At 38.0% G+C, this 16,140-nt stretch overlaps 1 protein-coding gene across 3 annotated transcripts in view; it reads right to left on the reverse strand.

Moving 5' to 3' along the window:
- Positions 1–1,828: 1,828 nt before the first annotated feature.
- LOC118375501 (uromodulin-like) overlaps positions 1,829–16,140 on the reverse strand; it is a 34,265-nt gene continuing 19,953 nt past the window's right edge. For all 3 annotated transcript variants that reach the window (XM_052513409.1, XM_052513408.1, XM_052513410.1), the window contains 9 exons: positions 9,134–9,377; positions 8,172–8,237; positions 7,120–7,431; positions 6,737–6,948; positions 5,918–6,069; positions 5,232–5,480; positions 4,706–4,865; positions 3,712–3,790; positions 1,829–3,608 (listed from right to left, as the gene is read on the reverse strand). In XM_052513409.1, the coding sequence (XP_052369369.1) occupies positions 3,589–3,608; positions 3,712–3,790; positions 4,706–4,865; positions 5,232–5,480; positions 5,918–6,069; positions 6,737–6,948; positions 7,120–7,431; positions 8,172–8,237; positions 9,134–9,305 (1,422 nt within the window). In that variant the 5' untranslated portion in view covers positions 9,306–9,377 and the 3' untranslated portion in view covers positions 1,829–3,588. The remainder of the gene's footprint in view (positions 3,609–3,711; positions 3,791–4,705; positions 4,866–5,231; positions 5,481–5,917; positions 6,070–6,736; positions 6,949–7,119; positions 7,432–8,171; positions 8,238–9,133; positions 9,378–16,140) is intronic.

Raw genomic sequence — 16,140 nt, forward strand, 5'->3', positions numbered from 1 at the left:
TAAGATTGTCAATGATAGGTTTACTGCCTGTCCAGGGGTAGAACAACAGATTTGTACCTTGTCAGCTCGGGGATTTGAACTTGCAACCTTTCAGTTACTTGGTTACTCAACACTCTAACCACTAGGCTACCCTGCTGCCCCATACTTGTGTGAAAAGTGCAAATCAATCGCAGAACAACAACAGCAAAGGACCTTGTGAAGATGCTGGAGGAAACAGGTACAAATGTATGTATACCCACAGTAAAACAAGTCCTATATCGACATAACCTGAAAGGCCACTCAGCAAGGAAGAAGCCACTGCTCCAAAACCGCTATAAAAAAGCCAGATTACAGTTTGTAACTGCACATGGGGACAAAGATTGTACTTTTTGGAGAAATGTCCTCAGGTCTGATGAAACAGATATAGAACTGTTTGGCCATAATGACCAACTTTATGTTTGGAGGAAAAAGGGGGAGGCTTGTAAGCCGAAGAACACCATCCCAACCGTGAAGCACAGGGTGGTAGCATCATGTTGTGGGGGTGCTTTGCTGCAGGAGAGACTGGTGCACTTCACAAAATAAATGGCATGGAAAATTATGTGGATATATTGAAGCAACATCTGAAGACATCAGTCAGGAAGTTAAAGCTTGGTCGCAAATGGGTCTTCCAAATGGACGATGACCCCAAGCATACTTCCAAAGTTGTGGCAAAATGGTTTAAGGACAACCGAGTCAAGGTATTGGAGTGGCCATCACAAAGCCCTGACCTCAATCCTATAGAAAATTTGTGGGCAGAACTGAAAAAAACGTGTGCGAGTAAGGAGGCCTACAAACCTGACTCCGTTACACCAGCTCTGTCAGAAGGATTTTTCCAAAAGTTTCCAAACTTATTGTGGGGAGCTTGTGGAAGGCTACACGAAACGTTTGACCCAAGTTAAACAATTTAAAGGCAATGCTACCAAATACTAATTGAGTGTATGTAAACTTCTGACCCACTGGGAATGTGATGAAAGAAAGAAATGCTGAAATAAACCACTCTACTATTATTCTGACACTCACATTCTTAAAATGAAGTGGTGATCCGAACTGACCTAAGACAGGGAATTTTTACTAGGATTAAATGTCAGTAATTGTGAAAAACAAAGTTTAAATGTATTTGGCTAAGGTATATGTAAACTTCCAACTTCAACTGTATATATAAGACTAGGTCTTAACCAAATAGGCCTATCTTTAATATGCTACCCCTACCTTGTCACACACAACAGAACTGATTGTCTCGAATGCATTAAGAAGGAAAGAAATTCCACAAATTAACAAGGCACACCTGTTAATTGAAATGCATCCCAGGTGACTACCTCATGAAGCTGGTTGAGAGAATGCCAAGAGTGTGCAAAGTTTTCATCAAGGAAAAGGGTGGCTACTTTGAAGAATCTACTATATACAATTAGTTGAACACTTTTTTTGTTTACTACATGATTCCATATGTGTTATTTCATAGTTTTGATGTCTTCACTATTATTCTACAAGGTAGAAAATAGTCAAAATAAAGAAAAACCCTTGAATGAGTAGGTGTGTCCAAACCTTTGACTGGTCCTGTAGATATATATATATATCCATCAATACAATCAGTACTAGGCTACATCACAAGAAACATGCACAGTTAAACAAAATTGAAAAATTAAATACATCTACATTTTTAATCAACCTAAAACAATTACTCAGATTACACAAAAATACATGATTTAACCCCATTTATTAGCTGTGCCCCAATTACACACAAGCTTTAATTACATTCTCCTCTTCAATTTCAGTTCTCAACAGTCACTTAAACAGGTAAAATGGCCAGGGATTTCAAGATTATCATTTTATTTGTCTTAAGTCAGTTTTACAGAATGTTTTTCAATGTTCACTCAAAATCAAAGTCAATAGTCTGGTTCAAAAGGAAGGTTCAAATAAATCAATAATTGTTAAAAGTTCAATTAAGTCAAAAAATAAACCTGAAATAAAATCAACACATTAACCCACCTTAACAAACCATCAAAACCAAAGAGACTGTCATTAATTAAGCATTAAGGCCCGAGGCGGTTTGGTATATGGCCAATATAACATGGCTAAGGGCTGTTCTTATGCACCACGCAACAGGGAGTGTCTGGATACACCCCTTAGCCGTGGTATATTGGCCATGTACCACACACCCTCAAGGTGTCTTATTGCTACTATAAACTGGTTACCAATGTAATTAGAAGAGTTAAAGGTATATGCCAAGAGTGTCAAGTCATCTTTTTTCATACCCGTGGTTTATTGTCTGACAGACTACGGCTTTCAGCCAATCAGCATTCAGGGCTTGAATCACCCAGTTTATAATAATCAATATATCACACAAATAATAGAATGATACACATCTATCAAATCACCATCACATTTTTAAAAACTGCTTCAAAGCAATGATCCCCAAATTTTTTAAGGCTGTGGTTTTAAAGTACCAATGCATCCGTTTTCATATTTTTATATCAATATCAAATCATTTCTAGGTAACAAACAATTCCGCAACTTACTATAATAGCCCCATTCAAATGGGCAAAAAACAGCTTTAAGCAAAAAACTATCTCAAACAAGAATTTTGCTAGGACTGTCTGGGAGTGGTCTGAGTGGAGATGGGAAAACTTAAAACTAACTTATTGACAGAGAGGTTTGGAATTCTCTTTGTTATTTGTCTATTAACCAATTTACCGCATGGTGATGTCACCATGGAGAGCTGAAACTCCCACCCATGCAAACCTGCTGATTAGACGGTCCTGTGTAGATTGTATTTTCAACCACTAACTATCAGGAAATAACAGTGATACAATTTTTTCATACTTTTACATGAGCTGTTAGTTTCATACAATGTGATATAAAAATGAGGAACAACAATTTTACCCCCTTTTCATGTATCCAATTGTTAGTAGTTACTATCTTGTCTCATCGCTACAACTCCTGTACCGGCTCGGGAGAGATGAAGGTCGACAGCGATGCGTCCTCCGAAACACAACCCAACCAAGCCGCACTGCTTCTTAACACAGCGCTCATCCAACCCGGAAGCCAACCCGGAAACCAACCCGGAAGCCAGCCGCAGCCGTGTCGGAGGAAACACTATGCACTTGGCGACCTGGTTAGCGTGCATTGCGCCCGGCCCGCCACAGGAGTCGCTAGTTTGCGATGAGACAAGGACATCCCTACCGGCCAAACCTTCCCTAATCCGGACGACGCTAGGCCAATTGTGCGTCGCCCCACGGACCTCCCAGTCACGACCAGCTGCAACAGAGCCTGGGCGCAAACCCAGAGTCTCTGGTGGCACAGCCAGCACTGTGATGCAGTGCCCTAGACCACTGCACCACCCGGGAGGCCGGAACAACAGAGTTTTGACTGCATTAGGCCTTTAAGGCTGCAGAAAAAGGTCAACACCTCTAAGACAGCTGAATGTCTGGGTATGGATACTTACTGCAACAATGAAACACAAAGACAATATTCAATAGTCACAAAACACAACCAGAGAGATATGTGAAAAAGTACATTCAAAAGTATAAGGACAATGAAACAGATACGGCTCACTGCAGTACCTCCCAAGACTCAGTCCAGACTCCAAGTCCCTGGAAGACAAACAGAGAGAAACTGTTACCTTTATGTGTGTGTGTGTGTGTCCTATAGCATCATCAGCACTGTCCGTGTGTTTGGCAGAGGCATAATACGCACAGCTGATTGGACCGATGGTGACGGGATTAAGGGGGACGGAACTGGAGATGGAACGGGATCTCCTTCGTCTGGAACACAACTGTGGGGGAAAAAATGTTTTAGAAGGGTAAGAGAGTACTGTACCAGTAGACTAGAGAGAGAGAGAGAGGGACTAGAGAGAGAGAGAGAGAGAGAGACTAGAGAGAGAGAGAGAGAGAGAGAGAGAGAGAGAGAGAGACAGAGAGAGAGAGAGAGAGAGAGAGAGACACAAGAGAGAGAGAGAGACACAAGAGAGAGAGAGAGACACTAGAGAGAGAGAGACAAGAGAGAGAGAGAGACACTAGAGAGAGAGAGAGACACTAGAGAGAGAGAGACACTAGAGAGAGAAAGAGAGAGACACTAGAGAGAGAGAGAGAGACAGAGAGAGAGAGAGAGAGAGAGAGAGAGAGAGAGAGAGAGAGAGAGAGACACTAGAGAGAGAGAGAGAGAGAGAGAGAGAGAGACACTAGAGAGAGAGAGAGAGAGAGAGAGAGAGAGAGAGACAGAGAGAGAGAGAGACACTAGAGAGAGAGAGAGACACTAGAGAGAGAGAGAGAGACAAGAGAGAGAGAGAGAGACAGAGAGAGAGAGAGAGACACTAGAGAGAGAGAGAGAGAGAGACACTAGAGAGAGAGAGACACTAGAGAGAGAGAGACACTAGAGAGAGAGAGACAAGAGAGAGAGAGAGAGAGAGAGAGACACTAGAGAGAGAGACACTAGAGAGAGAGAGAGACACTAGAGAGAGAGAGAGAGAGAGAGAGAGAGAGAGAGAGAGAGAGAGAGAGAGAGAGAGAGAGAGAGAGAGAGAAAGACAGAGGCTGATGAAGAGTCCATGGCCAGTATTCACAAAGGATCTGACGAGTGCTGATCAAGGATCAGGTTACACCTCTAATTTACCACAATCTAAAAGGCCAAACTGATCCGAAATCAGCTCTCCTACTCTGCGACGCTTTGTGCATGTGGGCCCACGACTCACTGGAGTGCAGGAGGAGCTCCTCTGGTCACACAGGCTGAGGCTGCAGTGCAGGAAAACGTCCCGGTAGTCTCCCTGGAACAGAAACAGCAGTGCAGAGAAGCGAGCCTCGAGTGATGAGCCACTCTCCTCCACCCTCACCTGGGTACGATCACTAGGACATCTGGGGAACAGAGAGGGAGGACCAGGGTTTAACTTGTACACTGCTACAAAAATACACAAACAGATAAACGGGACCTGATGCCTGTCTGCTTTGCATTCATATCAGCATTATTATTATTTTGGGGATGTAAGGCCCATGGGGTGTACTTGTACATTAAGTTGCCTCATGCTACAGAAACAGGAAGTAGGCTCCTGTCCTATGGGCCGTTCTGGCTCGGACAAGTCACCTACAAATATAAACAGATATATAGCCAAGAACAAACACACACACTTACAGGCCGTCATTGTAAATAATAATTTATTCTTAACTTACTTTCTGAATGGATTTGCCTTTTTCAGTCTATAAACTATAAAGAAGCATAAATACTTGTTCTGAATGATGAAATATCTCATAGGGTCATCAGGGTTGGGGGAGTGAGTGGCGTAGCAGTTGTCCAGGACAACCACAAATCGCTCCATCTCCGTCTCGTTGACGGACACACCCACATGCAGAACAGAGCCCAGTGGCAGAGTGACCCTCTGACCCGCAGGGTAAGGCTCTGTGTAGTTGGAGTTGTGGTACAGAGACATGGAGGCTGACGCCTTGGAGCCAATACCTGAAACTCCACCTTCCACCCTGGTGCCAAGAGAACAAACCAAGACAAATGTATTTTATTTCTTTATTTATTTTACTTCACCTTTATTTAACCAGGTAGGCTAGTTGAGAACAAGTTCTCATTTGCAACTGCAACCTGGCCAAGATAAAGCAAAGCAGTGCGATACAAACAACAACAGAGTTACACATGGAATAAACAAACATGCAGTCAATTTATGACAAAGTTACAGAGCTGTAGCTTGTTATGTGCATATTTGTCTGCCAAGACTGGATGTATAAAATTCCATTAAAAAACCATTCTACGGTAAATATATCCAGAGATCTGACTGACTATTGTTATAATCCTGGACCAATCAGGGTGTGACACAGATGGGGCGGGACTACAATGGTGTGTTGTGGTGTGTTTTGATGTGGTGTGGCGTTCGTATTGTTTCCTGTAATGTGGCGTCTCCACTCACGGTAGGTAGGGTGCGACGGCCACATCTAGGCTGCTCTCTGTGTCTAGCGGATAGGCACAGGAGAAAGGTATGCTCACGGGTCGGGTGAAGGAGACATTGTGCACCTGGTAGATGAATAAACTGTTGGAGTAGATGGCATGGCTGCTGTTGGTCTGGAAAATAGAAGAAGAGAGGATGACAGTTGGGATGACATGAACAAAATTACCTCTTGACACAATAGAGTAAAGACCGCTGTCATGTCTCCCTGAGGTGTAGAAGTTATTATTCACATGACACAGTATTCATGTGTAGAGCCAGTAGTTATTATTCACATGACACAGTATTCATGTGTAGAAGTTGTTATTCACATGACACAGTATTCATGTGTAGAGCCAGTAGTTATTATTCACATTGTACAGTATTCATGTCCAGAGCCAGGAGTTTGTCCAGACCACATGGCCAGTTTCAGAGAGGCAGGCAGCAAGGTTTAGACAAACTCCAACAGTTGCAAACAAAATGCTAGGCTAGAAGCATGGGAAATAATGTCTCAACGCTTTTTTCCAGTGGAGATTAAGTTTATGAAGTTTATGAATTGCCTAGCCGGGCTGTGGGACAGTGGATGCTCATTGATAATTCAAATGGAACTGTTAACAGGATTTCCCCCCAGGATTATCAGGAATAACTAACAGCTATCAACCATTCAGCATCCCGGATCTGAATGTGCCGTTTTCTAAATATGAATGAACAACTGACAGATACAGTATGAGCTGCCCTTCAGTTGAAGTGAATTGACCGTAAGAAGAGAGAATATTGAAAAGAGCCAGAAGTCAGTGTCCTCACCGTCAGTGTGTTTCCACAGCTGCCCTCCCTGCGCTCCACCTGGAACCACACTGTGCCGTTAGCTTCCTGGTGGGAGGAGCAGCGGAGGTCGGCCAGGTGAGCAGAGAACGCGTTCAGACCTGCAGTCTCCAGACCAGCCCGGCTGAGACCCACCTCTAGGAGGCGCCGACCACACACCAGCTCTGGGCCTGAGTTGGAAGGACGCTCTGATTCTGAGAAAAAAAAATGGGGATGAGAGATTGGAGAAAAAAGGTATTCATACAGGGCCCAGAGTCTAAAAGACCAGAATGGTGATCTAACTATATCCATAAAGCCTTCACTGAAGATGTTGATTGAATTATAAAAAATGATGAATAAGGATCATTAAAGAATGATACTCCTACCCGAACAGACGACACCAGCGTCTTCACCATGATTACAGTTGTGTCTCCCAAACCCATTGTGACTGCACCTTGTGAGATTAGACTCGCTGCCTGTACATCTAACGTCATCCAGCCAGATTGTCCCGTTCCCCTGTCCGAAGTGGGCTTCACGTGGTGCAGACAGAGCTCTCCCACAGCCCAGCTGTCTACACACCACCTGGGCGTCACTCAAGTCCCACGAGTCGTCACACACCGTCCCCCAGCTACCACTGTGGTAGACCTCCACTCTCCCAGAGCAGGAGTTAGGACCGTTGATCAATCTGATCGGGGCATCTGACAAAGAAATCAAAATCAAAACAAATGACTTATTGTAACAGCTAGACGTCACAGTTAACACAGGCCTGCAGTGTTCAATTCATTACCAAGTACAGCTCACCATCTGTTGCTGTGGCCACTATTTTATCCATCACTGTGCCTGAATACCAAACTGTGAGTGCAGTACTTGTTTCTCAATGTTTTACTGACAAAGTTGTCAATAGTTAAACAATATTTTCGCAGTTATTACATCATTTCTAGCTTTTCATGCTAGTTCTGTAACAATGTTAGCTACATTTAGCCTATCATTGTTAGGTGGGTAGTCCTGTAGCTAGCTGTATTTTCCCTTCAGGCATCGTATTATTGTCACAGATGAGAGCAGTATCTTGTTTTGTTATTGCTAAATGAATATGTGCCTTATCCTAATATTGATGCCATTGTATTCATGTTTATTATTTCCAGACCACATGCTGTATGGATAGTTGGATAGTTCATTGGATAATCATAGCTGGGTGATAATGGCATAGAAGTGTGAACCCGTGTTGATCTAAAATCAACATTAAAGAACCCTAAACTGAGGAACTGTCTCTCTCACCGTCTCTCTAATAGGAAGGAGTGCAATCTCCATATCTCTGCCTACTCAAAACCAGGGTAATATTCCCAGAGACTTCAGCCCCTTTCAACACTTATCCAAGCTACAATGGGGTTGTAAGTGCATTTTACACAACAATGAGACAGCAGACTTTCTTAACACTCACCTTGCCACGCTGTCACTGGTGTAATTGTTGTGCTGTTCCAGTAGAAAGGTGGTGATGTTGACAGAGCTAAAGACAGGAGTTTAGTACACATGTACTTTATATGGTTCTGAAATGTTTACTTTAACCCGGTCACGTCATTTGATCAGGAAACCCTCTGTGCCCTAATCTATGGTTGTGATGCATTAACAAGAACACCATCGATCTGACAATGCCACTTATAATACCAATTAATCTGCATCAGACAAGGTGTTAACCTTCAGAGGCAGTGGGATACGGGAAGGTGAGACACGAGAGCACTTACACACAGTGAAAGAGACAGATTTAGAGCAGAACACAACAGAACACAACAGAACACAACAGAACACAACAGAACACAAGAGCACACAACAGAACACAACAGCACACAACAGAACACAACAGAACACAACAGAACACAACAGAACACAACAGAACACAAGAGCACACAACAGAACACAACAGAACACAACAGCACACAACAGAACACAACAGCACACAACAGAACACAACAGAACACAACAGAACACAACAGCACACAACAGAACACAAGAGCACACAACAGAACACAAGAGCACACAACAGAACACAAGAGCACACAACAGAACACAAGAGCACACAACAGAACACAAGAGCGCACAACAGAACACAAGAGCGCACAACAGAACACGAGCGATACACACGTCCTAAACATACACAAGATACCTACACATCCCAGGGAAACCCCTACTACACAATTGGACAGAAAACAAACACACACACAACGACAGACTAAACAGTAGACACATTGTTTTGATTTGATTTAGTAGATGCTCACATCCTAAAAGAACAGGGGTACACACACACACACACACACACACACACACACACACACACACACACACACACACACACACACACACACACACACACACACACACACACACACACACACACACACACCGTACCTAGTATAACGAGGGAGGTGATGCCCTGTTCGTTGCCGCTGGGGTAGGTGGCGTATTCACAGATGTATCTCCCTTCATCAGTCATCCTGATGTCAGAGATCTGGATGGAAGGGTTGCTGAGGGAGGGCGTGGGGAAGCTAACTCGTCCCTTCAGGGGTGACGTGGGGTACATTTCCCCAAAATTGGGGTGGTACGTGGCTATGTTGAGCCTCTCGCCCTTCCTGGACTCAAAAATCCAGGACACCTGTATAGTATTTATTAATAACACACAGCAAGGAGAAATGGGGGACGACGACGACAAGTAAACGTCCATATACAGTACCAGTCAAATGTTTGGACACAGCTACTCATTCAATGGTTGTTCTTTATTTTTACTAATTTATACATTGTAGAATAATAGTGAAGACATCAAAACTATGAAATAACGCGCATGGAATCATTATATGTGTTATTGGTTTTACCATCGAGGACCACTTTTAATTAATACTTTCAAGTGATATCCTCTGGGTCCACATGGTACATTTAGTTGTATATGTCTGTTACCCCAAATACATTCAATTCAATGTAGTAACCAAAAAAAGTGTTCAACAAATCAAAATATATTTTATATTTGAGATTCTTCAAAGTAGCCACCCTTGATGAGAGCCTTGCACACTCTTGGCATTCTCTCAACCAGTTTCATGAGGTAGTCACTTGGAATGCATTTCATTTAACAGGTGTGCCTTGTTAAAAGCTAATTTGTGGAATTTCTTTCCTTGTGTTGTGACAAGGTAGGGTTGGTATACAGAAGATAGCCCTATTTGGTAAAAGAACACGTCCATATTATGGCAAGAACAGCTCAAATAAGCAAAGAGAAACAACAGTCAATCATTACTTTAAGACATGAAGGTCAGTCAACATGGAAAATTTCAAGAACTTTGATAGTGCTGTTGCATAAAAACATCAAGCGATATGATGAATCTGGCTCTCATGAGGCCCGCCACAGAAAAGGAAGACGCAGTTGCCTTTTTTATTTTACCTTTATTTAACTAGCCAAGTCAGTTAAGAATAAATTCTTATTTACACTGATGGCCTACACCAGCCTACACCAGATGACGTTGGGCATTGTCCCAATCACGGCCGGATGAGATACAGCCTGGAATTGAACCAGGGACTGTATTGATGTCTCTTGCACTGAGATGCAGTGCCTTAGACCACTGCGCCACTCGGTGAGCCCAATAGAGTTACCAGCCTCAGAAATTGCAGCCCAAATAAATACTTCACAGAGTTGAAGTAACAGACACATCTCAACATCAACTGTTCAGAGGAGACTGTGTGAATCAGGCCTTCATGGTCAAATTGCTGCAAAGAAACCACTACTAAAGGATGAGAAGAGGACAAGAAGAAGAGATGTGCTTAGGACAAGAAGAAGAGATGTGCTTGGGCCAAGAAACACGAGCAATAGACATTAGACCGGTGGAAATCTGCCCTTTGGTCTGATGAGTCTAAATGTAAGATTTTTGGTTCCAACCGCTGTGTCTTTGTGAGACACAGAGTAGGTGACCACATAATCTTCACGTGTGTGCTTCCCACCGTGGAGCATGGAGGCGGTGGTGTGATGGTGTAGGGGAGCTTTGCTAGTGACAGTGTCTGTGATTTATTTAGAATTCAAGGCAAACTTAACCAGTATGGCTACCACAGCATTCTGCAGCGATACGCCATACTATCTGGTTTGCATTTAGTGGGACTATAATTTATTTTTCAGCAGGACAATGACCTAACACACCTCCAGGCTGTGTAAGGGCTATTTGACCAAGAAGGAGAGTGATGGAGTGCTGCATCAGATGACCTGGCCTCATCTGACCTCAACCCAATTGAGATGGTTTGGGATGAGTTGGACCACAGAGTGAAGGAAAAGGAGTTCCCATATATGCTTGAAAGAGTTCCCATATATGCTATATACTCCTTCAAGACTGTTGGAAAAGCATTCCAGTTGAAGCTGGTTGAGAGAATGCCAAGAGTGTGCAAAACTACCATCAAGGCAAAGGATGGCTACTTTGAAGAATCTAAAATCTAAAATATATTTTGGTTTGTTTAACACTTTTTTGGTTACTACATGATTCCATATGTGTTATTTCATAGTTTTGATGCCTTCACTATTATTCTACAATGTAGAAAACAGTAAAAATAAAGAAAAACCCTGGAAGGAGTAGATGTGTCCAAACTGTTGACTGGTACTCTATGTATGACTACTCTTACTTTTTGTATTTTTTTTGTGCATTTACTACTACCTGAACTATTATAGGTTAAACATTTACTACTACCTGAACTATTATACATTACATTTACTACTACCTGAACTATTATACATTACATTTACTACTACCTGAACTATTATAGGTTAAACATTTACTACTACCTGAACTATTATACATTACATTTACTACTACCTGAACTATTATACATTACATTTACTACTACCTGAACTATTATACATTACATTTACTTACCTGAACTATTATAGGTTAAACATTTACTACTACCTGAACTATTATAGGTTAAACATTTACTACTATACATTACATTTATTACTATTATACATTACATTTACTACTACCTGAACTATTATAGGTTAAACATTTACTACTACCTGAACTATTATACATTACATTTACTACTACCTGAACTATTATACATTACATTTACTACTACCTGAACTATTATACATTACATTTACTACTACCTGAACTATTATAGGTTAAACATTTACTACTACCTGAACTATTATAGGTTAAACATTTACTACTACCTGAACTATTATACATTACATTTACTACTACCTGAACTATTATAGGTTAAACATTTACTACTACCTGAACTATTATAGGTTAAACATTTACTACTACCTGAACTATTATAGGTTAAACATTTACTACTACCTGAACTATTATAGGTTAAACATTTACTACTACCTGAACTATTATAGGTTAAACATTTACTACTACCTGAACTATTATAGGTTAAACATTTACTACTACCTGAACTATTATAGGTTAAACATTTACTACTACCTGAACTATTATAGGTTAAACATTTACTACTACCTGAACTATTATAGGTTAAACATTTACTACTACCTGAACTATTATACATTACATTTACTACTACCTGAACTATTATAGGTTAAACATTTACTACTACCTGAACTATTATAGGTTAAACATTTACTACTACCTGAACTATTATAGGTTAAACATTTACTACTACCTGAACTATTATAGGTTAAACATTTACTACTACCTGAACTATTATACATTACATTTACTACTACCTGAACTATTATAGGTTAAACATTTACTACTACCTGAACTATTATACATTACATTTACTACTACCTGAACTATTATAGGTTAAACATTTACTACTACCTGAACTATTATAGGTTAAACATTTACTACTACCTGAACTATTATACATTACATTTACTACTACCTGAACTATTATAGGTTAAACATTTACTACTACCTGAACTATTATAGGTTAAACATTTACTACTACCTGAACTATTATTTACCTGAACTATTATTTACATTTACTACCTGAACTATTATACATTACATTTACTACTACCTGAACTATTATAGGTTAAACATTTACTACTACCTGAACTATTATAGGTTAAACATTTACTACTACCTGAACTATTATAGGTTAAACATTTACTACTACCTGAACTATTATACATTACATTTACTACTACCTGAACTATTATACATTACATTTACTACTACCTTAAGGTTATTTATACTACCTGAACTATTATACATTACATTTACTACTACCTGAACTATTTACATTATTTACTACTACCTGAACTATTATACATTACATTTACTACTACCTGAACTATTATACATTACATTTACTACTACCTGAACTATTATAGGTTAAACATTTACTACTACCTGAACTATTATAGGTTAAACATTTATACATTACATTTACTACTACCTGAACTATTATACATTAAACATTTACTACTACCTGAACTATTATACATTAAACATTTACTACTACCTGAACTATTATACATTACATTTACTACTACCTGAACTATTATACATTACATTTACTACTACCTGAACTATTATATTACATTTACTACTACCTGAACTATTTAAACATTTACTACTACCTGAACTATTATAGGTTAAACATTTACTACTACCTGAACTATTATAGGTTAAACATTTACTACTACCTGAACTATTATACATTACATTTACTACTACCTGAACTATTATACATTACATTTACTACTACCTGAACTATTATACATTACATTTACTACTACCTGAACTATTATAGGTTAAACATTTACTACTACCTGAACTATTATACATTACATTTACTACTACCTGAACTATTATAGGTTAAACATTTACTACTACCTGAACTATTATAGGTTAAACATTTACTACTACCTGAACTATTATAGGTTAAACATTTACTACTACCTGAACTATTATACATTACATTTACTACTACCTGAACTATTATACATTACATTTACTACTACCTGAACTATTATACATTACATTTACTACTACCTGAACTATTATAGGTTAAACATTTACTACTACCTGAACTATTATACATTAAACATTTACTACTACCTGAACTATTATAGGTTAAACATTTACTACTACCTGAACTATTATAGGTTAAACATTTACTACTACCTGAACTATTATAGGTTAAACATTTACTACTACCTGAACTATTATACATTACATTTACTACTACCTGAACTATTATACATTACATTTACTACTACCTGAACTATTATACATTACATTTACTACTACCTGAACTATTATAGGTTAAACATTTACTACTACCTGAACTATTATAGGTTAAACATTTACTACTACCTGAACTATTATACATTACATTTACTACTACCTGAACTATTATACATTACATTTACTACTACCTGAACTATTATACATTACATTTACTACTACCTGAACTATTATACATTAAACATTTACTACTACCTGAACTATTATATTACATTTACTACTACCTGAACTATTATAAACATTTACTACTACCTGAACTATTATACATTACATTTACTACTACCTGAACTATTATACATTACATTTACTACTACCTGAACTATTATAGGTTAAACATTTACTACTACCTGAACTATTATAGGTTAAACATTTACTACTACCTGAACTATTATACATTACATTTACTACTACCTGAACTATTATACATTACATTTACTACTACCTGAACTATTTACATTTACTACCTGAACTATTATACTACCTGAACTATTATACATTACATTTACTACTACCTGAACTATTATACATTACATTTACTACTACCTGAACTATTATACATTACATTTACTACTACCTGAACTATTATAGGTTAAACATTTACTACTACCTGAACTATTATAGGTTAAACATTTACTACTACCTGAACTATTATACATTACATTTACTACTACCTGAACTATTATAGGTTAAACATTTACTACTACCTGAACTATTATAGGTTAAACATTTACTACTACCTGAACTATTATAGGTTAAACATTTACTACTACCTGAACTATTATACATTACATTTACTACTACCTGAACTATTATAGGTTAAACATTTACTACTACCTGAACTATTATACATTACATTTACTACTACCTGAACTATTATAGGTTAAACATTTACTACTACCTGAACTATTATACATTACATTTACTACTACCTGAACTATTATACATTACATTTACTACTACCTGAACTATTATAGGTTAAACATTTACTACTACCTGAACTATTATACATTAAACATTTACTGAACTACCTGAACTATTATAGGTTAAACATTTACTACTACCTGAACTATTATAGGTTAAACATTTACTACTACCTGAACTATTATATTACATTTACTACTACCTGAACTATTATACATTACATTTACTACCTGAACTATTATGAACATTTACTACTACCTGAACATTACATTTACTACTACCTGAACTATTATACATTACATTTACTACTACCTGAACTATTATAGGTTAAACATTTACTACTACTGAACTATTATGAACATTTATTATGAACTATTATATTACATTTACTACTACCTGAACTATTATACATTACATTTACTACTACCTGAACTATTATAGGTTAAACATTTACTACTACCTGAACTATTATAGGTTAAACATTTACTACTACCTGAACTATTATAGGTTAAACATTTACTACTACCTGAACTATTATACATTACATTTACTACTACCTGAACTATTATACATTACATTTACTACTACCTGAACTATTATAGGTTAAACATTTACTACTACCTGAACTATTATAGGTTAAACATTTACTACTACCTGAACTATTATACATTACATTTACTACTACCTGAACTATTATACATTACATTTACTACTACCTGAACTATTATAGGTTAAACATTTACTACTACCTGAACTATTATAGGTTAAACATTTACTACTACCTGAACTATTATACATTACATTTACTACTACCTGAACTATTATACATTACATTTACTACTACCTGAACTATTATACATTACATTTACTACTACCTGAACTATTATAGGTTAAACATTTACTACTACCTGAACTATTATAGGTTAAACATTTACTACTACCTGAACTATTATAGGTTAAACATTTACTACTACCTGAACTATTATACATTACATTTACTACTACCTGAACTATTATACATTACATTTACTACTACCTGAACTATTATAGGTTAAACATTTACTACTACCTGAACTATTATAGGTTAAACATTTACTACTACCTGAACTATTATACATTACATTTACTACTATTATGAACTATTATAGGTTACATTTACATTTACTACTACCATTGAACTATTATAGGTTAAACATTTACTACTACCTGAACTATTATAACATTTACTATTACTATTATACA

The sequence above is a fragment of the Oncorhynchus keta genome, unplaced genomic scaffold (genome assembly GCF_023373465.1).
Source record: "Oncorhynchus keta strain PuntledgeMale-10-30-2019 unplaced genomic scaffold, Oket_V2 Un_scaffold_10655_pilon_pilon, whole genome shotgun sequence".
In the NCBI taxonomy this organism is placed as follows: Eukaryota; Metazoa; Chordata; class Actinopteri; order Salmoniformes; family Salmonidae; genus Oncorhynchus; species Oncorhynchus keta.